The 26,546-nt window shown below is 41.5% G+C and overlaps 1 protein-coding gene across 2 annotated transcripts; it reads left to right on the forward strand.

Annotated features, from left to right (window-relative positions):
- Window positions 1–41: 41 nt before the first annotated feature.
- Window positions 42–26,310, forward strand: DNAJC5 (DnaJ heat shock protein family (Hsp40) member C5). 2 transcript variants are annotated; one of them, XM_085558188.1, is made up of 7 exons: window positions 7,973–8,036; window positions 9,108–9,217; window positions 14,729–14,796; window positions 19,511–19,647; window positions 21,867–22,080; window positions 23,067–23,238; window positions 23,932–26,310. In XM_085558188.1, exons 4-7 carry the CDS (start codon window positions 19,541–19,543, stop codon window positions 24,033–24,035), a joined length of 597 nt encoding a protein of 198 aa, XP_085414314.1. In that variant the 5' UTR covers window positions 7,973–8,036; window positions 9,108–9,217; window positions 14,729–14,796; window positions 19,511–19,540; the 3' UTR covers window positions 24,036–26,310. The 2 variants fall into 2 exon arrangements, with proteins under 2 accessions (XP_021382984.1, XP_085414314.1); XM_021527309.3 differs by lacking the exons at window positions 7,973–8,036; window positions 9,108–9,217 and adding an exon at window positions 42–127.
- Window positions 26,311–26,546: the final 236 nt, after the last annotated feature.

Here is a 26,546-nt window from a genome sequence, read left to right on the forward strand (position 1 = left end):
GGACGGAGCGCGCGCGCCGCCGCGACCGGGCCCCGCGCGAGGCCCCCAGGAGCCGCCCCCGCCCCGCGGGGCCGCCCCCGCCCGCCCGGGGCCGCGCGGCCCCCGCCCGCCCGCCCGCGGGCCGCAGGTGAGCGCGGCGGGGCCGGGCCGCGGGCGGAGGCCAAGATGGAGCTGGTGGCGGGGTGGGGGGGGAGCGCGGCCAGGCGGGAGGACCGGGGAAAGGTGGGATGTGCCCGCCGGTATCTTCCGGCCCGCCGACATCTCCCTACCCGGCGGCATCGCCCGCCGACCATCCCCGCCCCGGGAACCCCCCCGCCCCGGGAGCCCGCCGCTCCGGTCCCCGGTGCCGGTGCGGGGCCCGCGCCCCACCGCGCTCCTCGGGGCAGGGGGGAAGAACCCGAACAAAAGGCCTGGGAAGGTGAATTCCAAATGAAAGTCATCTCTGTGTGTGGGAGCCGTGAATCACTCTGGCTCGCTCCAGCAGCCGGGGTGATTTTCCCTTCCCTTTCCTTACATTTTCCTGCTTAATTTATATCGAAATAATTAGTAGCCGCTCGGCTGATGAGGTGCTTAATGAATGACGTACCAGCGGCGGGAAGCAAATCCAGCCTTTATAACGTGAAACTTGCAAAGGCAGCATATTTCTGTTTATTCGTGCAGTGTCTTCTGGCTCTCAAATTAAGAATTCCGGTCAGGTAATTCTGGAGATATGGAATGCAACTGGACCGAACGGAGACAGCGGATTCCCTGAGAGCGCCTGGCTCCTGCTTTTGTGCTCTATCAATACCTGCCTGTTCCACACCAGTGACACAAAGCCTTGAGTTTATTAGTGGAGTGTGGGCACTGATGCAGCCGGTGCTCCCTGGGGAGCAAGGTGAAGGCCATCCTGTGTGACATAAGAGGGAAAGCCAAAGGGTTTTATCTTTTCTAGGTTTGTTTTCATTCAGGGGTGTTAATTTTTGTGCCCTGTGAGACATTGCTGTTGAGCTGTGTGTGCTGCGGTAAGGCTTAAAAAAAAAAAGGGGGCATAAAATTTGATACATCATCTCAGGCCGGTGTGAAATAATCTAATTCTCCTTGCTGATGTTTGCCTCGTGCCAGCTTATCATCAGGAAAGGGAAATGATGTGTGTGTGTGCTTAAATACTGTTTTAGTTGGCTGCTTTTGAAGCAAAAACTTGCAGGCCGCAGTCACCCAGTGGCTGAGCAGTGGTGGTTCACCCATTTCTCTGGGTAAATTAAGCTCTCCAAAGTATGCAGAGCTGCAAGGATTTTCTTTGGAAATGCGTCAGGATTGGACCTATTTAAATTCTTGAATTGTAGCAGCCTCCTTGAAGTGGAATTTATTCTTTTGACTGCAATTTCATTAGAGGCGTTTTCAGCTTCTCAGGCGTCTTGTTGGTTGCAGGTCGCTTTAGGATCAGGGTTTGCATTTTTGTTTGCCTTTGATAGAATATGATAGAATCCTAATCTGACTAAGGGATCCTGAGAAAGAGATGCCAAATTAATTTGCTTTAATGAATTAGCTCTAATAAATCAACTATGCTATGTGCTGGGAGGGAGAAAAGAGGGGAAACAAGCTGGAGTGGAAGAGAAATTGACATTAATATATAGAGTGTAAGATAAAAAGAAGTTTATTTTTATTGAGCAGCTTCCTGTGGTTTTCTCGCCATGCTCTAAGGGCTTTGGAGAAATTTGTCATGTTGCTGGCAGTGCAGAATCTGCATTGTGGAGAACTCAGGCTTTGGAGATAGGATTTTCAGCCAAACAGCTTTTTGTAAGCATAAATAAATACTTCTCTCCCTCCCTCATTTATTTTGTCTTAGGGATTGTCTGCAGCGTTTAAATGAAAGGGGAGATGCTGCAACATGGTCATGTTCCTCCTAAATTTTGGATGTGTTGCATTGAGAAATTGCAGGCTGGAGGCTCAAGTGGAAGATTCCCCTCCTTCCCAGAGTGGCTTTATACTATATTTAACCATATTTTATTAGTGAGTGCCTGAAAAAAGGAATTTTTTGTAGCATATTTTTTCTCCTAGTGTAGACCATAGAGCATGTTGATTATTCCCAGGAAGTATAAACACTGTTTCAGTCTTTCCCAGTGCCCAGGGATCCACCTCCTTGCTCTGTCCCAGTTTGCAGTGGGTTGTAGGCAGCTGATTTACTTTGTGCCTGAGGTGGCACCATCACTGAGCTGGCTGGAGCAGGGAAGTTGCCCTGGGTGATTGGAGCCTGCCAGAGGCTGGTTTTGCAGCAGATGATGGGAACAGGACTTGGAATGCAGCTGGGGTATGGACAAGCTTCTCACTGTGCTGCGTGAAGGCATCTGTGGAGTCAGTGAGGGAGTTTGGATCCTCAAACTTTGGAAAACATGGAGCAGTACCAGAGTATGACTTAAGAACTTTCATGCTGGAGGGAGTCCAGAGGAGGGCAGGAAGATGCTCCCAGGGCTGGAGCAGCTCTGCTGTGGAGAGAGTTGGGGTTGTACAGCCTGGAGAAGAGAAGGCTCCTGGGGGACCTCAGAGCCCCTGCCAGTACCTGAGTGACTCCAGCCCCTGGAGTGACAAGGACATGGGGGAATGGTTTCACTGATAGAGGACAGGGTTAGATTGGATGCCAGGGAAGAATTCTTCCCTGTGAGGATGGAGAGGCCCTGGCACAAGTTGCCCAGAGAAGCGGTGGCTGCTCCATCTCTGAAGTGCTCAAGGCCAGACTGGATTGGAGCACCTTGGTCTTGTGGAAGGTGTCCCAGCCCATGGCAGGGGAGTGGAACTAAATGATCTGCAAGGCCCCCTCCAAACCAAAGCAGTCTGGGATTCCATGAGCCCAACAGCACAAGCGTTGATGTTGAGATCCCTTGCCCTCACAGGTTCTGTGTTTGGCTAGTGGTGGTTGTCAGCACTGATGCTGTTATTCATTGTAGTTCCTCTCATGGTGAGCTTCAAAAAGGATTTTTGTCTGTGTTGAACAGTGTGATAGGGAGTGTGAATGGAAACCTAATTGGATTACTTATGAAATCATGTTTTAGGTTAAATATAAAAGCTGTTCTGACTGTTTTTTGAATTTATGAACTCAGATGCCAGAATATCCTCCCTGGGAAAGCAGGTACAACTGAAGGATGGAAGGGCCTTCAGCAAATCCCGTCTATCCTTGGCTTATCTGTCAAGGACCTGTCTATCCTGTCAATGATTTGACTTAAAACAACAGTGCTGTAACTGCCTCTGATATTTGCCATATTTCCCTGTTTTATCAGTTTGCCAGTCTTTTTGTAAGTATTGTTAATGTTAATAACCAGATCAAAATATTTTTCAGTATTTCTGGAAATGGGTTGCCAGAACTTTTCTGCAGAGTTTATACCCAGACTGAGCACTCCAGTACCTCCCCAGAACATGCAAACTGGCACCTGCTGGCAACTTCACTGCTCTCCTGTCAAACCACAAACAGGGATTAATTTAAGGTAGTTTTACTACATTAACTGATTTCCCTCAGAGTTTGCTCTCGAGCTGTGTAAGTCCTCTTTGTTTGGCTTTGTCTCTGCCTGGGAAGATGAGGATTGTCTGCTGGCCTGAGGAAAAGATGTTTTCCAGGAGCAGGAGTGTGAGGCTTGGCAATCACTGGGGTTCTGTGAGGTGACCCCCACCTTCTCAGCAGATGGCACAGAGTCCTGCAGTGTGTCTGTCCCCTGTCTTAGGAGTGGCAACCTGGGCCTTGGGACAGCTGGGTCATGGCAGAATCCAGAGGGAGGGATGAAGAACATCACCAGTGCTTAGGACCAACGTGAAGGATTTTACTGTTTCTTTTCACCTGAAGAAGTTGTTTTGCAGGTGCTCTGATAATTGAAGTAGTTTGAATTAAGCTGTACAGGTGCTCTGTGGTGATAGTGGTTGGTTAGCCAGTGGCTGCTTTCAGTCTTGAAAGAAGGAAATTTGAATGTTGTGATATCTTAGGATTTCCTTAGAAGCTCAGTTGAAATATTGTCTTAATCAATAAAAAAAAATACAAAGCACAGTTGCTGGAAAGTGCATGTTTACCTTCAGACACACTTTGCTTCCTATTTCAGGCCATGCAAACTGATAGAAAGACCTGTGTTCCAGAAGGTGCATCAAGATTGCTTAAATGTTTTATTAAAGTGATGGTAGCCAATAAAAAGGGTTAGCATTTTTTTTCTGCACAGAATAGTTAATTCTAATTAGTGACATTAATTGTGGGGTTTTAATGTATTGTTGATACATTGCTTTTTATATTGGGAGAACATGAATAAGGTTGTTTTATCATATGTTAAAATTTCTTGGCAACTCCTCCTAATTCCACTTATCTTGTATCTGCCTTGCACTGAAATGTGCCTTTTTAAAGCCTTTTTCTGTCTTTTTCATTAGTGGTGGAGTGTGTTCAGTGCCAGTGTGTTGTAGGGCCAAATTCAGTAAAATTTAAGTGCCTTTTTCCTCTGGGTGCAAGTTTCTCATCTTCTTGTGCAAGTATTGAAAAGAGAAAATTGCAGGTTTGTGGTGCACAGGGGTGCAAACAGAACGAGTCCTCTAGGCCCGAGTTAAATTAGCAGCTGCCATCTCCTCTTTCATAATCTGCTCAAGAGGTTTGTAAATGAGAATAGTTTCTCAATGAAAGATTAGGGCTCTTTATTTTTTTTTTTTTTTAATATACTTTAGTGTCATCATCTAAACTTTGTTGGGCAAATGGCTGAAGAAACAAAAAACCTGCTGGCATTTGATTACCTGTTAACAAAGCATCAATAAGGAAACTTTTTTTCTGTTTTGTGACATAAATCTGAATTCATTAACTGGTATTTTTGTGGTGATGGCTTCTGACCAATGAATGATGCAAGTAAACAGTTCAGTGGATCTGGTTGCAATGACAGGCAGTATCTAAGACCAGTGACAGAAAGGCACAAACCAGGGATCCACCAGCACCCCACATTTTCCCCTCCTGTCTTCAGGGCTTCCTCTTTCCTCTGAGAATATTTATTTATATATCTGAGCACTTACACCATCCTGCTTCTGCTTTGTCACAGGGAACTTCACAGTCCTTCCTTGGTTTCATCTGGGTCTTCCTAAAGTTGTGTTTGGTGTCAGGAATTCTGGAACCTTTGTGACTTTTAAGGAACAGTCTGTAGAAAAAGTGAAGGTACAGATTGCTCATGTTTTGCAGTGGGGACAGGAGAAGCCCAGAGTTCTCTGATGTCATTACAGTGACCTATTCTGCAGTTCCAAAAAGCAGAAACTCACAGAGGCCTTCTCTCTGCATTCCCAATTTTTGCCTTTAATTTTTTGGCTGTACTTCAAATTAAAATATTCTTTTCCATTCCATCTGCCATTACTTATTTTATATCTTAGCAGGTTTTTCTTTTGCTGTGCACTTTTATTTATGTCGGCCTTTGCCTGGGTCAGTTGTCAGAGAATTTTCTTTACATATCTGCTTCTCATGTCTTGAGGATTTAGGAACGTTTACTGGAATGTCCCTAAGTGGACATCTACATAATTAGTTTTAAAGCTCCTTATGGAGAGGAGGAGGACCTGGGATCCAAACTCCAGATGTTGTGGGCAGTTTCCAGTGGTAATATCTGCCATAATCTTGAATGTGTGAGGTGCAGGAAATTCCTTCTACCAAGGCTAGGCCCCACCAAATGAGATATTTGTAATTTCAGGTTGCTTCTGCAGTTTCCTGAGGGTAAGCAATTAAGAGATTATTGTTAAAAATATTTCAAGTAATGTCTTAATTTTCTTCTCTGTAGTTAAAAGGTCATCATGGAAGCTGATGCTCTTGCTTCTGATAGTTAGAAGTCCAGGAAGGGGAATGAGCAGACAAAATGGGATGTGTAAAGTCCTGTTCAGAGTCTGAACTGCAGTGTGCCTCTGGGAGACATGTGACATTGTGATAAAAGCAGGTGGAAGGGGAATAAAATTAATAAGTATTCATGTGCTTTTTCAAAGGCCATATGGGATCCCTGTGGAATCATCTGGACAGGGAACTGAAGCAATGCTGGGTTTGTTTTTTTTAAGATCTGCTCTAGTCCACATCCACCAGGGACTGGAGTTATCCCAATGCAGTTCCAGGTCAGACTGGTGACAGCTTTCACCTGACACATTGGACCCATCTGATAGACCTCACCTGACTTGATCTGTGTGGCATTTTGGGCAGAGGCCCTTGGTGGGTGTGGTGAGCTGGGGAAGAGGTTTGGAGTGGTTGGTGGGACCTTGGTTGGAGGTCCTGGATCCTACACTCTTCCCAGCACTCCCTGGCATCTCCTCACTTGCTGTTCTTGAGGAGGAGGGAAGGGACCACAAAATCCACTGAAACCTGAAGTGACCAGTTTCTGGGAAGCTATAACCAGAAATATTCCTGTTTTAGATTGAATTTAAAAGCTAGATTCAGTTGCTGTTCAGAACAGTGAATAGATTTAAGTTCCAGGTTCATTCTGAGCTGTTGTTCTTTGAGAACTTGAGGAATGTTTTCCATGTGATGCCTAACAACCTCTGTTGCACAGGACCCTGCTTTGTCCACATGTACAATTCTGAGGTGTATCTTGGAGTTCTTCTGGTCTGAATAGTGAAGGAAAAATAGGGTCTAAAGCATGACTTTTCTTTAGAAAACTTATCATTTTGGTGTTTGGTTTGGCAAATCACTGGTCAGTCAGTCCTTCTGAAGGCCGTCATGGTATTGCTGGGAAATAACATTCTTGCTTGGAGTAGACCATTTTTATCACAGGGCAAAACAAATGCCTGTTCTATAGAAGTATTTTTGTCTGGACAGTAACTAGTGAAAATATTTATTTTGTTCAATGAAGTCTAACTTTTTCTTTTCCTACAAAGTTCCTGATTTGCACGCTCTCTCACTTCATTCTTGTTGCACTTCTAAATTGGCACAGCATTGGCTCTTCAGAATTGACTTGGGAAAACCAGGCAGTCAGAATTAATCAGAAGGTATTTGGAAGGTGCACAGGGTGATTTCCCAAGCCTACCTTATGTTTCCCTGAATGCTTTGGACAACAGGGCCAGCAGCCAACGTGACTTTGTTATTGGGCCTGGCATGGAATATACGTTGTGTGCAACATCCTGGATGATGAAAACCCAGCATCTCTGTGCTCGTCCTGTAATGCACAACTCCTTACCCTGGTTTCCTGCAGCTTATCTAAAAACCACATTTCTTCCTGTGACTTTTTTTTTAATGTTTTCCATGTAAAGGCCAGGGAGTCATTGCTGTTAAAATATATCTGTAATGACTTTCACTCTTGCTGCTTTGAGGCTGTTTAAATGTGTAGATATGTGAAATACTATTTTTGAATAACCCTAAATGAGTAAAGGTGCTATTTTACAACTGATTTTGTTCCTGTTAAGGATCTCCAGGAGGACATACCCTTGGTTTGGGGAATACATGTCGGAATGACCCTGATTTAACATTGTACTGATGGCTTCACATCAGGGGTGCAGGCAGAGTGAAGAGACATCTGTCACGCTCCAGTGTTAGTGAAAATCAGAGGGAGGAATAAAAACATCAGTCAAAAACTATGCATAGGTTTTTCTGACTTTATTATCAGTTATTTAGGTGGAAAAAAAGACTAAATGTGATGATTCCATACTTTGTGCTGAAACCTAAGGGCCTTGGGAATGGCCTTGGATTAAGTGATTAAATTATGCCCCAGTATAGTAGTGGCCTTTTGGTTCTAAGCCTCTGAAATGTGACTCCTGTCTGAAAACCTAGTGTATAAAATGTACATGGGTTCTAATTCTTGCCCAATTACAGTGTTAGAAAACTCAATTACAAATAAAGTCTGGATATGGTTTTTCCTGAAGTGTCAGGATTTCAATGTAAGTCTGTGGTCTGAAATACAAGCTGTGTCTTTGCTTATTAAATCACCAGCGAGTTAGTGGGAAAATCAGTAGGACAAATACATTGTTTATTGCCCTATTATTTCTAAATTATGGACTGGCTTTTTTTTTTTCTTTTTAAGCAGCCATGAAATACTGTTGCTAGACTGAGTGGTGGAACTGAGGACATCCTTCATCAGGCAGTCTGCAGATTAAATGTATGCAGAGTGAGAGAACAGGAGAAATAAATATCATTATGGTTTGTGGGGGAGTAGTATAAAATAAATCTTTTTGTTGGTGAAACCACACTGTATGGTTAGAAAATACCAAAGAGTTTGTCTGCTGTAAAAGAATGCCACTGAATAAAAGCTGGTTTTAATCCAGCCCTGTGATTTGTTTGGGTATTTGTAGCTGAAAGAGCTGACTCCATCATGCAGGGGGTGTGCTGGGTATCATTCTGGGGATATTATAAGAATGTTGTGACATTAGCATTGTATTCATAGGAATAAATTTGGGATCACTAGGGAATAAATGTATTCTCTACCTCAAGGTGCTTTCTTTTGTGATTTACTGTGCGTTTGCCCCTTGACATATGCTCTGGTTTAATTTGCCTGAGAAGAAACAAATATTTGCAGTGAAGGCATCACCTCTGGCATCACCCAGCCTTCCAAAGGAACTTGATTGTATTTTCCTCCCAAACCAACAAGTAGAAGTTTTGAGTAATACAAGCTGTGCTGCTGGTCAGTTCAGATTTTATTGTGGAATTCTGTGGTTTTAAGCCCTTTCATTCTTCTGAATGTCCACGTGCTGGGGATTTGAATGGGGCAGGTATGAAACTCATCTCATTGTGGCTTTTAGACCACTTTTTGTAACACCTGACACCACCCAGAGGGGAGAAATCTGTGGCATGAAGAATATCTTCCATGACATATATATATATATATATATATTTCTATATCCTGGAGATACTCTCTGGGGGTATTAGTTTGTTTGGGTTTGTGCTCACCCCTCCCAGTCATCAGAGGGGTTTTACCTACAGCCTGTGTCCCACTTCTAATCAGAGCACCCCTTGCTCCTGGTGATGTTTTATTGGTTTTGTTTTTATTTGGGTTTTTTTGTTGTTTTTTCAAGCCTAAAATATTTTTTACAGCACCGATTGCTCAGTTTCTGTGAGGAAGTGAAATAATCAAATAGTCTCTTCCCCACCCTCCACAAAAACTGGGGAAATACAGTTGAGCAATTAGGAGAAGTGAGGATCTTTAGATATGCTTAATTTTTTAATTTTGCAGAAGAAATAGTCTCTGGAACTAAAGCCTTTGGAACTTAACTGAGTGGATACATGTGCTGCTTGAATAATTATGCTTCACCTTAGGCTGGAGGACCAGACTGGATACAAGAGGTAAAAGTAAATGGGGGAGAGGGGAAGTTTACTTTCTGCCTGTATTATTAGATAAATAAGCTTAATTTTTAGAATAAAACCTAATATCCTGTGAAATAGGCTCTGACAGAGGCAGTGATGTTGGGTTCCTGGTAATCACATAAAGGCAATTTGGCTTTTTTGTTCCTGAGCTGGCTTCATGGCCATTTCTGGAAAATATAAAATCTCTGTTAATTCTGCTGTTCAATTCTGAAAATTTTGCCTTTTTATTCATAACTTTTTAAGTGGAAGATTTGTGTGCTTGGTAGAAGACAACCATTAAAGAGCAGAGATTAATAATCTGAAAATAGGTGAAGTTTCTCAAAAGGGAAGCACCAGAGTGGATAATTTCAGAACAGGGTGAAGATACAAGTATTGCCTTCAGTTCCTTTTTGCTTTTTAACTCATTGCAATAAAGTCTTAATTTCAAAGTCTTTAACAAAAACTGCTCGTGATTGAAACTGCCAATAGTGTCTATAGTGTTTATTTGATGACAAAGCAATTCTAACACCAAATTAGGTGTAAAATACTTTTGGTATATGTTTTGCAGTTTGTAGCGCCATACTTTTACATTATTTAAATGGTGTGTATTGGCAAACCCTCATTTACCTTTTAATCTGCCTCACAATTGATAGGAAAAGAAAACAGGAATGAACTTTTTTCCCCTCCATCTTTTACTAATGTCCATGAGCACAGAGAGGAAACACCTTCCCCTGCCCTTCCAAATTAATTTCGGATAAATCTTTTTCTTGCCCTTTGCCAACCAGGTTGTAATTTGAAAGATGTGTTCCTTTCTGTTCCTTTTGTGTATCAAACTGCTTATTTGGCTTTTTTGCTGTTCTTTGTAACCTCACTTTGTTCTTCTTTTTGACCAGGCAAAAGCCTCCTGTGCTGTAAAAAGGGGCTGCTTGGATCAACGTTGTCTCCTTAAATTCTCTTTTTGTGACAGTCTGTTAAGGGATTCATGTTTTGACAACTGATGTGATTTTCTCAACCTTTTCTTACACCAGCCAATAGACTTATGTTTTTCTTCCTATTTAAAAGCCTTTAGTTGTCTTATCTACAGATGTGACATAATAGTGTAAATCTCATTTATCCATCTCTTCCAAGAGTTCTTTTATATTTTAAAGGTTAGGCAATATCGATACAGTCATTAACAACATGAGGTTTTTTTATTGATGTAGTTTATACAACCCACTTAGCAGAAATGGGGCTTTATATCTTTGAAGAAGTTGAAGATATTTCTTCAGAAAAGTGACATCAGTATCACTCATCACAGCAGGGAGTGTTGTGGCTGGTTTGTTCTAGTGAACAGTGATTCAAAAACTATTTATAGGGAGGAAAAATTAAGATTAATAATGAACAAAGCAAATACATCTGCTGATTTTTCAGAGATTTTTGACTAACTGAGTAAGAAGATGTGTTTTTTTATAGCCATGTGCAGTTTGTGATGCGTTTGTGCACTCTGCCCAAAAAATACTGCGATGTCATAAACAATAATTCAATATTGCTAAGAGATTAAATAGTAGCAATCAAATCCTAAGTAGGGAATCCATTAACTCCACCCCCCAGGTTTTTAGAGTAATTATTTTAATTGAGGAGAGAGGATAGAAAATACAAATCTAATACTTCATCTTTTCTCCCCTTATATGGGAAACCTTTAGTAGGTTTGAGTCTTACTCTTGTGTAGGGTAAAAGGTTACAAGTCTTTATAACAGGTTGGTCAATCAGACTTAAATGGTTACATTTTAATCTGCTAAGCTCATTAGAGAAACAACACTGTCGCTGTAGTTAAGTTTGTCACAAGTTTCAGTGTAACCTCTCTTGCAGTCAGCAGTGCTGGATGTTACAGCATTTCAGACTTGAATTTAGCAGAAAAATGGTATTGCTCCAGATTTCAATTATTTAAAAGCTGTGTGTTTCTATTTTTCTTAAAGAACTCAGGAGAATTTAATGAAGTTTTTACTGTCACAGTCTTTCAGCGTTGGAGACCTGTCCTCTGCTCCCAAGGCAGATGGATTTGGACACAGTAAAGTTCTTTTTTTTCCAGGAGATGTGTGCATTTACATTAATTCCTTGGATATTCAGCTTTCAATCAGGGCTTATATGTTAAAACTGAAGGGTTTTATGGATATAAGATCTCTCACATGATCTTTATCATAAGGTCACAAACTGAATAGCAAAATTCAGCTAAAAGGCTTTTGTGCTGTGATATAAAAAATGTAAGCAATGCCAAAACACACTCTTGGATGCTTTAATGAAATATAAAATGTCAGTGCTCTGATTAATAGGTTAAAAATATTTATTTCAAGACAGCTACAGGGCAAAGAAAAGTGCTTTAAAATAGTAGTGGTCTTCTGTAGGCACTTGTTAGCCAGATTGCTTTCCCTTCAGCTGTTTCACATTGTTTTTCCAGTAATGATTCATTTTGCAAGTCATGTAGTCAAGAAGGGATGTAAAAATAAAGACTTCGGAGTTTCTATTTTGTATATTGATTTACTTAATTTTATTTACCTTACTTGCAGCCTTATTTCTTTAAATGCTTCCTAACTGTGATATAGCTCCTGTACATGGTGGAGATGGATTATGAAGCCATGTATGCTGAAGATAATTCCCCCTTTCTGGTAACAACATATGGAACAGGATGGGGACAGTTCTGTCAGTAGAATTTTTCAGTAAAAAGTGTTCTCCTGCATCTCTTAGTGGAGGCTTGAGTTCTCAAGAAACACACATGCTTTTTGTCCAGTAGAACTGAGAACACATGTGATTTCTGGAAGGGGAAGGCAGTATCTGTCTCTTGGTTAGAGGAGGAAAGGGTGCTGAGCAGATTTATGGTTCCAGTATCTGGGGAAGATACAACAGTATATAAATTGGATTCAAATTTGCAGGAGAAACAAGGCTGGAAGAGCTGGTTTTGCTATGAGCAAAATGGTTGCAAGGCCATGCAACCTCCCACAGTGAATTTCTTCCTCAATGTTACAAAATTTACCACAGTTTTAATGTGTTGCTGAATTCAGTTTGCATTCATGTAGCTTTGCTTGTTTTTATCTTCATCATTCTTTAATATTTTTTCTTCTAATTTTCATACTCATTTCTTCAACAGTTATATATTCCTCTCCCCAGACTTCCTTCTTTCTCATGTGTGTTGTTGAACCTGGTATCATGCACTGATGTGGATTTTGAACACTCTTGTTCCTTTTCCAGCATCTGTCCTTTCATCTTCTCTGCTTTTGTTTGGATTGTGAATATCATGTAATAAGGAGGGAGATATTTACAAGTAATTACAAGACGGGTATTATGTAGAGCTCTGGGTCAGTGGATCTGGCCTGCTGAATAATGAGATTGGATGGAGAGATCAAAACATTCCTGAGTCACTAAATTGGAATTGCCACTTGCAACAGAAGCTGAGGGAGCGAACCCCTGGGAGGTGCTGGGCTGGCAGGGAGGATGCACTGGGGAAGGGAGGATGCAAAGTACCTGGCATGGGTTTCTCATGTACTTTGATTTTTACAAGAAGCAGTTTCCTTGGGAATTTATTTTTGTCTTGTTTGGTTATATTCAGCTGTAAATCAGGCTGCCTGCTCTTAATGAAACTTGGTATTGGCATAGCTGTGAGACTGAAGGAAATCTTGCTGCTTGCATCCAGATTAAGACAACACTTGATTGTGTATTTGGAGTCTCTTCGTGGCTGGTTATTATATATATATAAGTGCTGTAAAAAAACACTAACTTTTCTGCTGATGGAGTTTTGATGAGGCCTGGGCCAGGATCTTATATTTGAACCTTCTACCCACACATCATAGTATGATTTTGCATCATACATGCCCTGTTCTGACCTTGGCAGGATAGCTCATTTTTTCAAAGTACAGTTGTCTTCAAATTACATTTGGACCTTGCTTTTTTCTCTGTTCTGCTAATATTATTTCCATAAATTGAACATAGTTTCACTGTCAACATATTTTGGATCTGGGCTTGCTGTCTGAAACAGAACGAGTGGCACAATTAGAGGTGGTCTTCATCTGGGTAGGGAGCCATCATTCTGGTTGCCAACACCATTAACAATCTGCAGCTTTTTATAAATGCTTAAATAATGTTCTTGTTGTGGGTTATTTTTAATGAAGAAAGCTGTGGGGAGAGAAGCTGGGAGCTTCTGTAGCTTCACAGAATAGGACATTTTTCCTTGGGGAGTTAGTCCAACCTCTAGTATTGCACAGGCTCTGAGTGGGAAAGTTTAACTCCCTGCCTTTCATTATTCAGGAAAAGTCCTTTGCTGGTTCCTATCAAAGGAACTAAACAGATCCATTAACAATAAGCTGATTATTGAGTTGTTGGTTGGTTCATTCATACCCACTTAGGGATGTGTTGCTGGATCAAGCAGCTTCTTACAGATGGCACCAAGCAACTGCAGTGGGCAGCAATGCCAGCAGCTGCCTGGGTGTATTCCCAACATCTCTGTTTGCCATGCTGGAACCTTCCAGCCCATGAAAGGCCTAATTATTAATTCAATGGGGAATTTATTTCTCAAGTGCATTCAGAGCTTGTTCTCTGAAAGCTGTTGAAAGGATTTGTATGACAATTAAGTGATGATTTGCCAGGTAAAAGCTGCTCTGAAGTTCCGCTCACAAGGTTTGTTGTTCAGTCATCTAATGCATAAATGACTTTGTGATTGGTAATGTGGTTTAGATGTGTCCTGGACCTGCTTAATCAGAAAGGTATTTTAATCTTTTGCAGTGAGTTTCCCTGATTTTTTCTGTAGTACTGTGTAGCATTTCCTAGGCTGCACTTTGCTCTGTTATTTCCATGGGCTGGCTGATCTGGAGCCTTGACTGCTGAAAGACTGAGTGTGTGCTGCTGGGTCATCTCAGGTTCTCTCCCTCCTTGTACACCAAAATGAGACTGCTTTTCATCTTCTTCAGAATGAGGGAATCCAAACTGGATGACACTGTGGTTTTCTTGATGGAAATCTGTCCTGGCAAGAGGAGCTGGTGCTGCTCCCCAGAGCAGGCTGTGCCTGCTGCTCCAGTGCCGGAGCTTGGGGTCTGCTGTGTTGGCTAAGCTGCTTTACAGTCTCTCTCTAACAGCACAGATTACCAAGACTTGAAAAACATGCTTCTTGTGTTCTCAGTACATATATTCACAAAGGCCTAAGTTGAAAAAGTCCAAAGTCTTAAACAGATAATGGTTATTAGAGTTTCCATGCAGTTGGGTAGATGTGTGTCTTTCCCATGATAAAGTTGGGGAAAAGAGACTGAAGCTGTGGTTCAAACCATAGAGGCCTTGTCTCCATGTTTTTAAATATTTGTAATTTATTTTGATAGTTTATCAATTCTAAAGACAAGTATTTACATTGTGGGGACTTATTTTGTACTTATGGTACAAATATTTGTAAAACACTTCTGTGTTTTTACTGTCCAGTAATGTGATGATAATTTAGCAATGAATCCTCAATTTCAGAATTGGTGAACAACTGATTTGCTTTTATTTTGTCTTTAGGAGAATCAGTTTTAGAAGTGTGTGAAGATTGCTATCACTTACTTTAGAATTTTCAAAATAGACACCAGGTGAGTTCTGGATTTTTTTATTTCTTGTATCTCGTTTAAATACAAAATATTGCTGAGGAAACAAAGTTTCCTACAAAAATCTCTTACTACCTCAGGAAGCCAAGGCTAAAACACCTCCTGTTTTTTGTGGTAACACAATCTTGTTTATGCGTCTCTTGTCTCGCCTTTTAAAAAAATTTTTTTTTACTCCCTTGAAGAATACCAGATTGTCAGGACAACTCCAAGTGACTCTGAGACAGATGGACAAGATGTGGAAGCCAGTGGTGCTTTTTCCTTTCTGTGACAAATCAATATTTACTGAAGTGCTTTCAGGCTTGGTGTTTTTTATTTAGACTTTTACTGATAAATACTGGTTGGGATAGAATAATTCAATTTTAGATTAACACCTGTAGTTAATTTTCTGCACTGGAAATCTCTTCAAAGCTGGAATCTTAGCTTTAAAGCATTATATTTTACCACTTAGCAGCAATTCTTTGTGGACTCCAAATCTTTCCTAAAATATTCAAGTGCTTCTGTATAATAAAGTATCAACTAGACACTATTTTGGTAAGAGCTGGCAAAACATCATTTCCAAGTTGGACCATTTAATCATCTTTTAATATGCTCTTAAAACTGTAATTGTAGAGGGCTTGACATCATTCCTGATAGTTTGTCTTACAGATGTGTGCATGGTTGGGCTGAGCTGGGACAGCAGCAACCTCCTCCTGTCCAGCACTCCCAGCACTTCTCTGAGTCTGTCTGTCATTCCTTCTGGTTCTTATTTTCCCTTTTGGGGATTCCTCTGTTCTCTGTAATATTTTGGAAGACTGGGAGGATGTTGCGTGCTGGTTTTAACCCAACTCTTTTGCATACAATATCCATTAAGGTTAATAACCTTCCATTATCCTGTGCCCAGTGGGTATCATTCACTGTGTCAGCAGGAGGTGGATTTTCTCCTTTACAGTGGGATTTCACTTTCTGGATCAGCTGTTTCCAACCAGATTCCCTACACTGTGTGTAGACATTTCACTGTAATGCTGTGGACAGCACCTGTGTACACCCTTGTGTGTTGGCATGTCCATTCAGGGAGTGATTTCATTATTTTATTTAATTTTTAGGAACTTAAACTGATGAGTATACAGGCATTGAGAAAATTAGAATTCTAGAGATTGCTCCAGCTTCAGCTGGAAATCTTTAAAGCTAACCTTGTTTGGTGTTCTGTGCCCCTTTGGATTTTGATCAGTGGAGCTGAACAGCCACAACTCCTTCCTGGAGCAGCCTTTCCTCCAGCAAGGAAATTCAAGGGACAAGCAGTGCCTGTGTGACTTACACAGGGGCAGATGGGGAAAGTGGTACTGGAGTGTTACAGTTTCCAGGGTTTGTTCTGGAATAAATACTCAATGCTTCAGCCCTGGAGGGAGATGAGAAGAACTGCTGTTAGTCTTTTTCCAGAGGCTAATGACACTCACATATTGTGGGTATTGTCCATGGAATGAGCCTTTCATCCCTTTTTTTCAAGGTAGCTCTTCCTAGATCCAGCAGTGGTGATTCAGTATTGTCCCAAGCATCTGCTGTCTGTGTGAGCAGTGTCAGTACCTCCACCCTCCATTCTGCCACACAGCCCAGCATGTTTTCATGGAAAAATGTGTCCCACTCACTGCCAGCTTCCACTGAAGTTCTTTGCAGCATCTTGTAGTGGATCAGATGGAGTTTAATTCCTCCTTCTCTGCTTCTGGCCACCAGATCTGCTGTCAGCCTTTTCAGTGCAGACACTATTTGGGATGTTCTGTGAGTATTTAATTCCCTAAACTGGTGGAGAACTATTGATTTTTTTTTTCCCCTTGGCTGTAATAACACTTTGCCATTTTAATGAGTTAAATACAACTTCCAAAAGGGTCAGCAGACCTGGCAGAAACTAAGGTATCACCAGTTTCATGAAACTTGATGGGGTTCTTTAGAGAAGCTAAAAAGCAAATTAGTGTTTCTAAGGTTCAATTTTCCATGGATGTATTTAGAACATTAAGGCTGACTTCCATAAATAACCTGCCAGGTTTAATCTGAGTCTTTTCAGTGAGGTGGTGCTGAAAGCAGTTGCCTGTTGTGGTAGAGCTGACTGAGGCAGGATGCTGTAGTACTCAGATGGTTAAACACTCTGCTGGGTAATCCAGGAGATTACCTTTCTCCAGAGCCTTCCCAGAGAAACCTCTTCAGGGCATCCTGCTTGGTTAGAAAAGGGAGCAGATGGCTTGTTGCTGCTGAACACAACAGTTTTTAAAAATACAGGGCAGCTTTCAGGATTGTGAATTAGAGCCACGTGTGAAAACAGCAGAAATTATACCTGAGTTTAGGAGAACTTGGAACTTAAATAACATGCACCTTTACTGTCTGTTTCATAGTTTAAAAGCCAAAGGTTGCATTCCTACTGATAATATTCCTCTGTTCCCTTAAGGAAAAAGCTTCCCAGATGAATTCCCATCACTGCCTTGCCCTTCACTCTTCTGCCAAGGCCAATGTGTCCATTTCATACCAGTTTGGAGAAATAAATGTTAACATCCCATTAGACCCAGCTGTGGATCCCCAGCACTGTTCAGATGGAAGCAATTAAGGATGTAGCAGTGTGGAATTGTATCCCTGTGCCTGCAGACTGACTGCCTGGGTCAAACTGAATTCATTTGTATTAAACAAATTGGCCCTAATTGAACAGTGCAGATTTTGTTAAGCAGAACATGGTGTATGGCTGTGATCTGCAGCATCTGTCACCAAGGCCACGTTGGATTGATGTTACAGGAAGCTTGTTATGCTTAAATAGAGCTGCAGCTTTTAGCAAAAATGTCCATAATGACCTGGAACTCCTGTTTGAAGCAGTATCTTCTTCAGAAGAGCTAAATCAACATGTAAAATTACACTCAGGATGCTTTTTTTTTTCCCCTCCTGACTTCTCAGATCCCTGTCCAAGAGCAGTAGTGACAGACACTCCTTGGAGGGAGCTGCTGGCGGGGACTGGTGTGCTGGAGCTGCAGGGAGGTTCCAGGGAGGGTGGGAGGAAGTGATGGAGGAGCTGAGCAGGGAGCCTGGGAAGCAGCAGGATTAGGTAGATTATCAGAGGCACGTCAGATCATCAGTCTTTGACCTCAGCTCTGGGGCAGAGGGGGCTGGGAGGCTGCCTTTGGGAAAGGCTGGCCCAGGGGGTGATGTCTGCTGTGTGCCTGCATGGAGGGTTTCTTTCCTGAAATATGGTTTTCCTTTCCCTGAATCGGATTATGCCCAAATAAGTGAGTTGTTTGTGTTGTGTCTTGTAGCACTCAGTAATTTTCTTCCCATACAGAAAGCTTTTGGTACTGAACAGTGTCTTTGAAAAGAAAATATTTTTTTCTACCCTCACATTCACCTTCCAGATTTGGGGTGTAATTTGAATTTTTAGCCAGAGAATTAGAGTTTAGACAAATTATTACAAGTAATAATAATTTATAATCTCCTATAGAAGCTTTAAATTAAACTGGGTAGACTTGCCAAAGGCTTCTTGAAGGAGATGAGAGTTTGCATTCCAGTTAAAACAACTGGACCTGGTGAGCAGTGTTTAATGGATGTAAAGTCAGAGAGGAGCAGGGTCTGAGCTGAACAAGACAGTGGTGATGTCTCTGTCCACATCCTTATCACTTGGTCCCCCTTGTGTGGGTGTGACAATTCCCATGTGTTGGGAGAAGCAGAGGTGTGGTCACAGCTCCACCCAGGCAGTGCAGGGGGTGAGGGCTGAGGGCGTTGCTTTCAGCCAGCCTTGTGAAAGCTGAGGTTATTAATTTGTTGTATAAGACATAGGGTTAAATTAGAAAAGTCTGCTGCTTTAAATATCTTTTTCAAAGGCTGCATAATCTGGTGTGGGCTAATTGTAATGACATAATCCAAAAATAGCCAATAGTCTTTTCTTGGATGCTCATCCTGGCTGCAGTTCTGCAGCTAAAGAACAGCAAAGCTGATCTCCTCAGGATGGGAGAGGGCAGAACCAGATCTGGTCCTGGCATGGCACAGGGGACACCTCTGGGGTCTGTCACATTTGGATGTGGAGCAGGAGGTTAATCCATGTTCAAGTAGCATGATTTTAACTAGAATGCATGTTAAATGTTGGATCCACAACTTTAAATTATGAGAGAGGGGATCTCCTCTCTGGGCAGACATTCCCTCTTTCCTTGTGCAATGCACAGGCTTGGTCACACTGGATTTGTCTAAGGATTCTGTTTGACCTGGTGCAGTGATAAAATAGGGGAGTGGGATTTGGGAGTTGTGGAGAAGGTTGGTTTTTTGGGTTTTTTTTTTTTTTAATGTAATTTCTGAAATATAAAATACAAATAAAGTCAGTTACTCTTATGCTGGTGTGGTGCAAAAAGGCAGCCTCAACAGCAATTTTTCTGTTGCCATATTGATTTTTATAGGTATAATCACAAATAAATTATCTTAATGTTAAGACTAAGAAAGGAGCTGAAGTGACTTGAGAGAGAAGAGTTGAGTCTATACAGTGGGGATTCAGGGTGGCTGTTGTGCCAACAATGCAGTAGTTGTTTTCACTGATAATTCACTGAATTTTATAACTTTTTACTTTCCATGCATGTAAAGAACTTTTTCAAAGCACATTTTATAAAAGCTGAATCTTGACGTGTAGATTCTGTTTCTGAGGATGATTTGCTTCAAGAGGTTGTTTTTTCCTTTACTTAAGCATTTCTTAACCTGTGTTTTTTTGCAGGGGCCAGTTCTCTCCTCAGGTTAGCTCAAGATGGCAGACCAGAGGCAACGCTCGCTCTCTACCTCTGGGGAGTCCTTGTACCACGTGCTGGGGCTGGACAAAAATGCCACTTCAGATGATATCAAAAAGTCTTACAGGTAAAACTTTGAGTTTTATGCCTGTCCCACTAGCACAAATGGCTTTAATTCAGTGTTCAGCAAATGGTCTATTTATGTAGGAGCCTCAGCTGTTTTATTTAGACCTTTTGCAAGAAAAATATGTGGGAAAAACAGGTGAAAATGTGGTTGCTTCTTGCAAAACAGGGTGTGAAAACATGCCTAGGCTTTAAATTTCTCCATGTTCTATCTAGTAAGTTAAATTCTCAAATGCACAGTGTCATTCTGAAAGGTCCTTGCCTAAGTTTGAATAGAATTTTGAGACTGTGATCAGAGTTAAACTCCTCTGTTATGTAGCTTTGTATCTGTCTTAGGGGTACCACAAGTGTGCAGAACTGCCCTGCTGCCCATCATTTCCACTTCTGGCCCAGGGAGATGGAGATTAAAGATACAAATAAGGATGAAAACAGAGCATGAATGATTACATTTTCCTGGAATTCTGTTTAAAAGTTCTTGGTTTTTTGTGGAGTTGTTACTTTAAAAGATGATTTTTTTTTTCTGTATCCCTTTCCTGAAGAGTTGGATACATGAAATGGCTTCATACTAACCAATTAAAAATTACAAAATAAAGTCTTGTAACATCTTCCTTTCCATAAATCTGCTTAAAGGTAATTGCTGCTGTGACCAGTAGCAGTATGTTTGGATTACACTAGGGGTCAGCATCATCTTTCTGTGAGGATACTCATTGTAAAAATTGTTTTCCTTTAGTCTTTATCACCAAAGCTTTTTCCTTTCCAAAGTTACATGATGGCAACTATGTGGTGAAGTCTATAAATAAACCAGGTCCACAGATTCTCAAAAATTAGCTTTATCTTCCTAAAAGCTTTAAGTGGGAGTTTGAATAGTTTATCTTCAAGCAACTGGAAAATAATTTTACTGTCCTGGGGAAAATACTGTGATTTTTTTCCTTTGGAGGAACAACACCATGAGATGAGGGGTGAAATGTAGCTGCTTCACATTTACCTGAACCTTCAGCTGGTCTTTTTTCTCTGCTGCCCCTTTATCATGTTCAGTCTGAACATCCTTTGCTGGCCTGGGGGCTGTGGGGTTTGTGTACATGTAGGAAATGGGAAATAAAAATATTTAATTATTGAAGCCTGACTAAGCCCTTTCCAGGTTTATAAAACTTCCCTGTGATTATTTCAGCATTATTTCAGCCCTCACTGAGGCTGGAGCACAAGTGGCAGCTGTGGACATGATTTACTGGAGCAGCATCATGCACAGTGAAGTGTCCCAGGGGCACACTCGGGCTGGATTTAAATGCTGTGAGGTACTTGCAGGCACATCCAAGTGCTTGCACACATCTTTGTTTTATGTTTGGCTAAACATTTCCCCACTGCAAAGCTGACATGTAATTGTCTGCAGACTCCTCCTGTCTTTCTCATATACGTGACTTTGTGGTCATTTTCTGTAGGAGGACAAGTACCTTTTGTGGTGGAGGAGAACTGCCAGCATGTGGCTCCGTGTTATTTTTCTATTTGGGAGCACGTATTTTCTCTTCATAAGGAGGTGTTTAGCCAGTTGTTTCTACTGATGTCTGTAAATAGCTTGGGCCATGTGAGAGCTAGCACATTTATCAATGCTTTATCTGTTTTTTTTTGTTATTTGTAAGAGATCTAGCCTGATTAGGGGAGGTAGGTTGTGATTTCCTGATGTCTCGAAACTCAGAAGTGTTTTCTATTCTAGCAAAGCTTGAACTGAAAAGTACTTTGTTCCTGCACAGGAATTGGTGAATTAACCACAAGTGATCGTGTGTTCTATTTTTATATTCAGACACTGCAGAAGCAGCAGTTCAGACACTCTTCAAGTAGCTGTGGCAACTTGCTTTTATTTACTCTTTGGTGCTATACCTTAGACTTGTGGTGTGTCTTTGCTGTAGCAAGAGCAAAACTTACTGGTGGAAATTGCTGGAGCTGAGGCCAAACCTATTTTATTCAATGTCTCTTATTTTTTTCCATTGGATTTCCGAGGGTCAAATCCAACAGTCTGAAGTCAATCCTGTGAACTAAGCAAGACACTGCTGTAGCCTTTTATTATCATCTAAAGAAGAATCATCAGGGAAGTCGAATCACAGATGAAAGAAAACAGTTGCAACTTAAAAGTCTCCCTTGAATGGCAGGCTACGGAATTAGGAAAAAAAAAAAAAAAACCAAAACAGGAACCCAAACACCAGGTTTCATTCTCTTTTTTTCTTTCTGCAGGAAACTGGCATTGAAATATCATCCTGATAAAAACCCTGATAATCCAGAGGCAGCAGAAAAATTTAAAGAGATCAATAATGCCCATGCAATATTGACCGATGCCACAAAGCGGAACATTTACGATAAGTATGGGTCTCTGGGGCTCTATGTAGCAGAGCAGTTTGGTGAAGAAAATGTGAACACATACTTCGTGCTGTCCAGCTGGTGGGCAAAGGTAAATAAAAGGGCACGGGAGTTAGTCTGGATTGGTATTGGAAACTCTTAGAGAGCTCCATTTGATAACTGTTCTTGGTTTTACCTTTGAAAATTGTTTTTCAAGGAACTTCCCATGATAGAAGTCTAATAAGCAAGACATGGGTTACTAATTGAAGCTTGGACTCTTCTAGTGGATTTAGAAGAGACAAGAATTTGGGGGTTATTCTCTGATAATATCTGGCCAATATTTTTGCAGAATGAGTTCTGACTGTGAACTTGGGCTCACTGAAAATTTTCTTACATTTCATTGCATGGGTCCATTTTTCTTCCCTTTGCCAGCATTGCCTCCATCTCTTGATCCCCTAAGGACAACAAGAATTATATCACCATGACGGTTTCTATCTGTAAAATTATTTTTTTCAAACAATTGCACAGTGACCTATAGGAAGACTTTAATTTAGCCCATTATCATTGTGATAAGCACATGGGAGACCTGGCTTGTATGGAGCTGCTGTGCTCCATATGTGCTGGGAGCATCAATCCTCAGCCATACCCCCAGCCTTGGGCTGCTCCAAGTCCCTGCTGTAGGTACATCATGGCCTGTGCATCAGCTGGTACAGCTCAGTCTTTTCCAGGGTTATTTATGCAAGTTACAGCTTGTCCTGAACTGTTGTACCCCTGGATTTTAGTACAGATGTGCTTATTAGACATGTACCTTCTTCCAGATGCAGCAAAATAGTCCACTTAACTTAAATTGTAGAAATTACTCAGGCAAACCAGGCTGGCAGTATTCACCTCAGTGTAAAATGTGGAGAACCATAGCCACTTTTGCACATAATTTGAAGTATTTCTCAGAGATGAAGTGCAAAACTGTAGCTACTAAGCTCTGCTGCTGGACTGGTGTGGTTTTGCCCTCTGATTCTGTATCCAAGTCTTACAAACTCTGTGGTTCATGGCACAGTAGACACAGGGTATGACTATTTCTGTGTTTTCTGTCCTCTGCAGGCCTTGTTTGTGTTCTGTGGGCTCATCACAGCCTGCTACTGCTGCTGCTGTCTGTGCTGCTGCTGTAATTGTTGCTGTGGGAAGTGTAAACCCAAACCTCCTGAAGGCGAAGAGCAGGAATTCTACGTCTCTCCAGAGGACTTGGAGGCACAGTTGCAGTCAGATGAAAGGGGTAGGTGAAAATGCTGTGAGCTTTCTAGGATGAACATCAGTCCCCGCTGGAGTGATCAGTGAGCTGGTTGAAGAGAAATCAGGTCCTGGGGTGTGGATGATGAGCAGGGAATGTTTGTGCCACGAGACTCTGCTGACACCAGAGGTAAAGTTGCTAAAAACACCTGGAGGGTCTTCACTGAACCTAGCTGGGATCAGCTTCAGAGCAGTCAGTGGCCATCATTATGTTCCTTCCACATCCTGGGGTAACATATGGACCAGCCATGTGGGACTGCAGAAGGGGTCCTTGTACCCAAAGGCTGGGGGTGTCAAGGCAGCTGTAATTGTGTCAGGTGTGGAAGTGGCACTGCTACCCTTGTAGCTCTAATATTGAGCTATTTCTGCAGGATTAAGCCAGTCATTTAAAATATTGTAGAGCCTTGTGTATGCTCTGATGACATTTTTAATGGGCACTGCTGAATGGTGGGTGAGGATCAGCTGCTTTTACAGGAAAAAGGAAATGATAATAAACATTCCAGATGTAGAATTGAGGTGAGCACTGTTGTGTGCACGCTGAAAATCAGGGAATTAATATCATACTCCTAAAGGAGTGTAAAATGGTGTTATCAGAGGGTTGTAGGGAGATGTGCTTACCAAAACATACAGTGCTGTGTTTGTTCCTTGGTGTGCTAAGTCTTTTGTCTTCACTTTTCAGAGGCCTCAGATGCACCTATTGTGATACAGCCAGCATCAGCCACAGAGACAACCCAGCTCACAGCTGACTCTCACCCCAGCTACCACACTGATGGATTTAATTAAGTTAAGGAAACACTGTCATTAGAATGGATAAAAAAAAAATACATGGCCAACTCAACACTAGAATCATGAACATTAGAAGTAGAGAACGGGGAGGGGGAATAATTCTGCCACAGTAAGAGGGCAGCTTTCCAACCTGCCGAAAATATTTTGTAATCCCTTCAGCCTTTTGTCACCTTTCAGTGTCGTATCTCGACGATACGTGAAGTGCTGTAGCATGCAGTATTTAAAGCAGTTTAGCTACGGTCTTATTTGTTTCCTTTCCTTTCTTTTTTTTTTTTTCTCCTGTTTTGTTTTGTTTTTTGTTTTTTTTATAGCATGTATGGAGTTATGTTAAATGTCTGTGGTGTAACGTATTGAGTTGTCACAATATCAGTGCGATGGAGACATTCTGCATTTTAAGCAGCAGTACTGGCCTAAAAATGAGATTTTAAAAGTGTCACAGAAGCCACTGCTCTTCTGTACAGCTGAGCTGTTGAAGACCTTTAGAAGTTGAGGATTTTAATCTGAGTGCAACAAACCAATTCTTTCATTCCTCCTTCTATTCCTGTGTTATTATCTAAGCAAGTTTACAAAGCCAAGAACCAAAAAATGCCAGTCCTGCAGAGCTGGAGTCCTCTCTAATGCTGGTTCTCAGCTTAAATAAATCTACCTTGAAAAATAAAAAGGGAGAGTTGCCAATCTTTGAACAGTAAATTGATCAGCTCGTTGTGTATGAGGCGTTCTCCAGTGACAATGGAACCAAAACCAACTGGGAATGGGCTCCTGTGGTGGTGGCAGTGGGATTTTAACTCCAAGCACAATTCTGTTTTGATTTGAGTTCAGTTGTTTTCCTGTAATGCTAAAGACCAAATAGTGCAGCTTTGTTTCTGAATGCATGAGAATCATAAAGTGAAACTGGTTAACTGGCTCTCACTGAGCAAATGGTAAAATGCAGACAGTAGGCAACAGCAGAAGTGTTTAAAAACAATTGATGTTTAAATTTTGTTCTAATAATTTGAGACTTTAATAGGCAAATGGGATATTACATGTCTTTTTTTAAAACTTTTATAATACACTAACCCTTTAATTTAATGAACATCTTTGGGGAGTACTTAAATGGGTTTTAAAGAACAAACCATCTTTCTTTGTGTTTATATTGTATAATTTGCACATTGTCTTGCATTTAGATTTGTTTACACCAGTGTTTCTCTTTTCTTTGGAACAACTATATGGAAACCACTGAAAGGTTTCCTGTACTATTTTGAAACCAAATCAAGTCTGAATTCTGTTCTAGAAACTGTGGTTTACTGAGGTTTAACTGTTAAAAAGGCATTTTAGGCAGCTGCTGAATTACTGGTGTGTTTTATTGTCAGTAGTCCTGCTTTAGGTGATCCAGAGTCAGATCTAGAACAGCTCCAGAGAACCCACACTTGGCACTTTCAGTGGGTAATTATGGCCTCATTAATTTTAATCGTTACAGTTTTATATCACAATGCCTGTACTGTCCCTTGTACCCCCATCCCCCTGTTTTCCCCTCTTTCTGTGGAGGGGCTGTTGGCACCTTCCCCCCGTGTCTGCTGCTCCCTCACCAGCTCCAGGTGGTGCTTTGAAGGAGGGTAAAGATCCATTGGTCTGCATAAAGACTGCCAGGAAAGGACAGGGACCCAGAGAACTATTCTGAATATATTTTCCTGCTGTCTTTGCATGAGCAACATGAAATCTGCCATGAAACCATGTTAAACGTGCTGGGTAGGAGAACATGTTCTCCCCATGGTCTCAGTGCTCAGTGAGGAGTGTTTGCACACCCAGACTTTGCTGTGGCTGTTGGTACAAGCACATATTCACCTGCATGGGAGCTTGCTGCAGATCAGCATGATTTTAGTACCATATCCAGCCCCCAAAATTCCCCAAAAAATCTGTTACTTTTAATTAGGGGCTCAATTTCAGCAGCACACTCCTTAATTAATTTCTTCTTTGCCCATAGTCCTTACAGACCTGAAATGTGGGGGTTTAGTGCAAGATACTTTTAATTTTTCCTGACTTGGATAACTTTGAGGACATTTATGTATGATTTGGCTTGAGGTCCTTGTTTAGTTAATGTCTTTCTTTGACCCCTTGGAACAAAAAGCCATTTTTAGGCTTAAACCCAGTGTCATTTTGTCTATCCTTGTAGATTTTGCCTGAAGCCTGTTCTTGGTGTAGAATTGCACTCTGGAATATGGCGGGGCATGTGCAGGCTTTGTCCTCTCCACATTCACTGGTTACAATTGCCTGTATCTGCAAATTGTGTTCTTGGTACAAAAAAGAAAAAAAAAGGTACTTAGGTTTTTTGACTTTGTAAATAAGTGCGGCTGAGCAGAGCAAGTCAGTGAATGAGGGAGGGGCTCTTCCCTGGGAGCTGTTTCATTCTTTGTCCCTGTGTTCATCTCAGTGGATAACACAGAGATGGTTGTTGGGTGTTGCTGTGCTGCAGAGCAGCTTTGCCCCCAGTGCTGGGGGCTGGTTGTCACTGTTAGTTTGGAATAATACTCT

The sequence above is a fragment of the Lonchura striata genome, chromosome 20, assembly GCF_050655825.1.
Source record: "Lonchura striata isolate lonStrDom1 chromosome 20, ASM5065582v1, whole genome shotgun sequence".
In the NCBI taxonomy this organism is placed as follows: domain Eukaryota; kingdom Metazoa; phylum Chordata; class Aves; order Passeriformes; family Estrildidae; genus Lonchura; species Lonchura striata.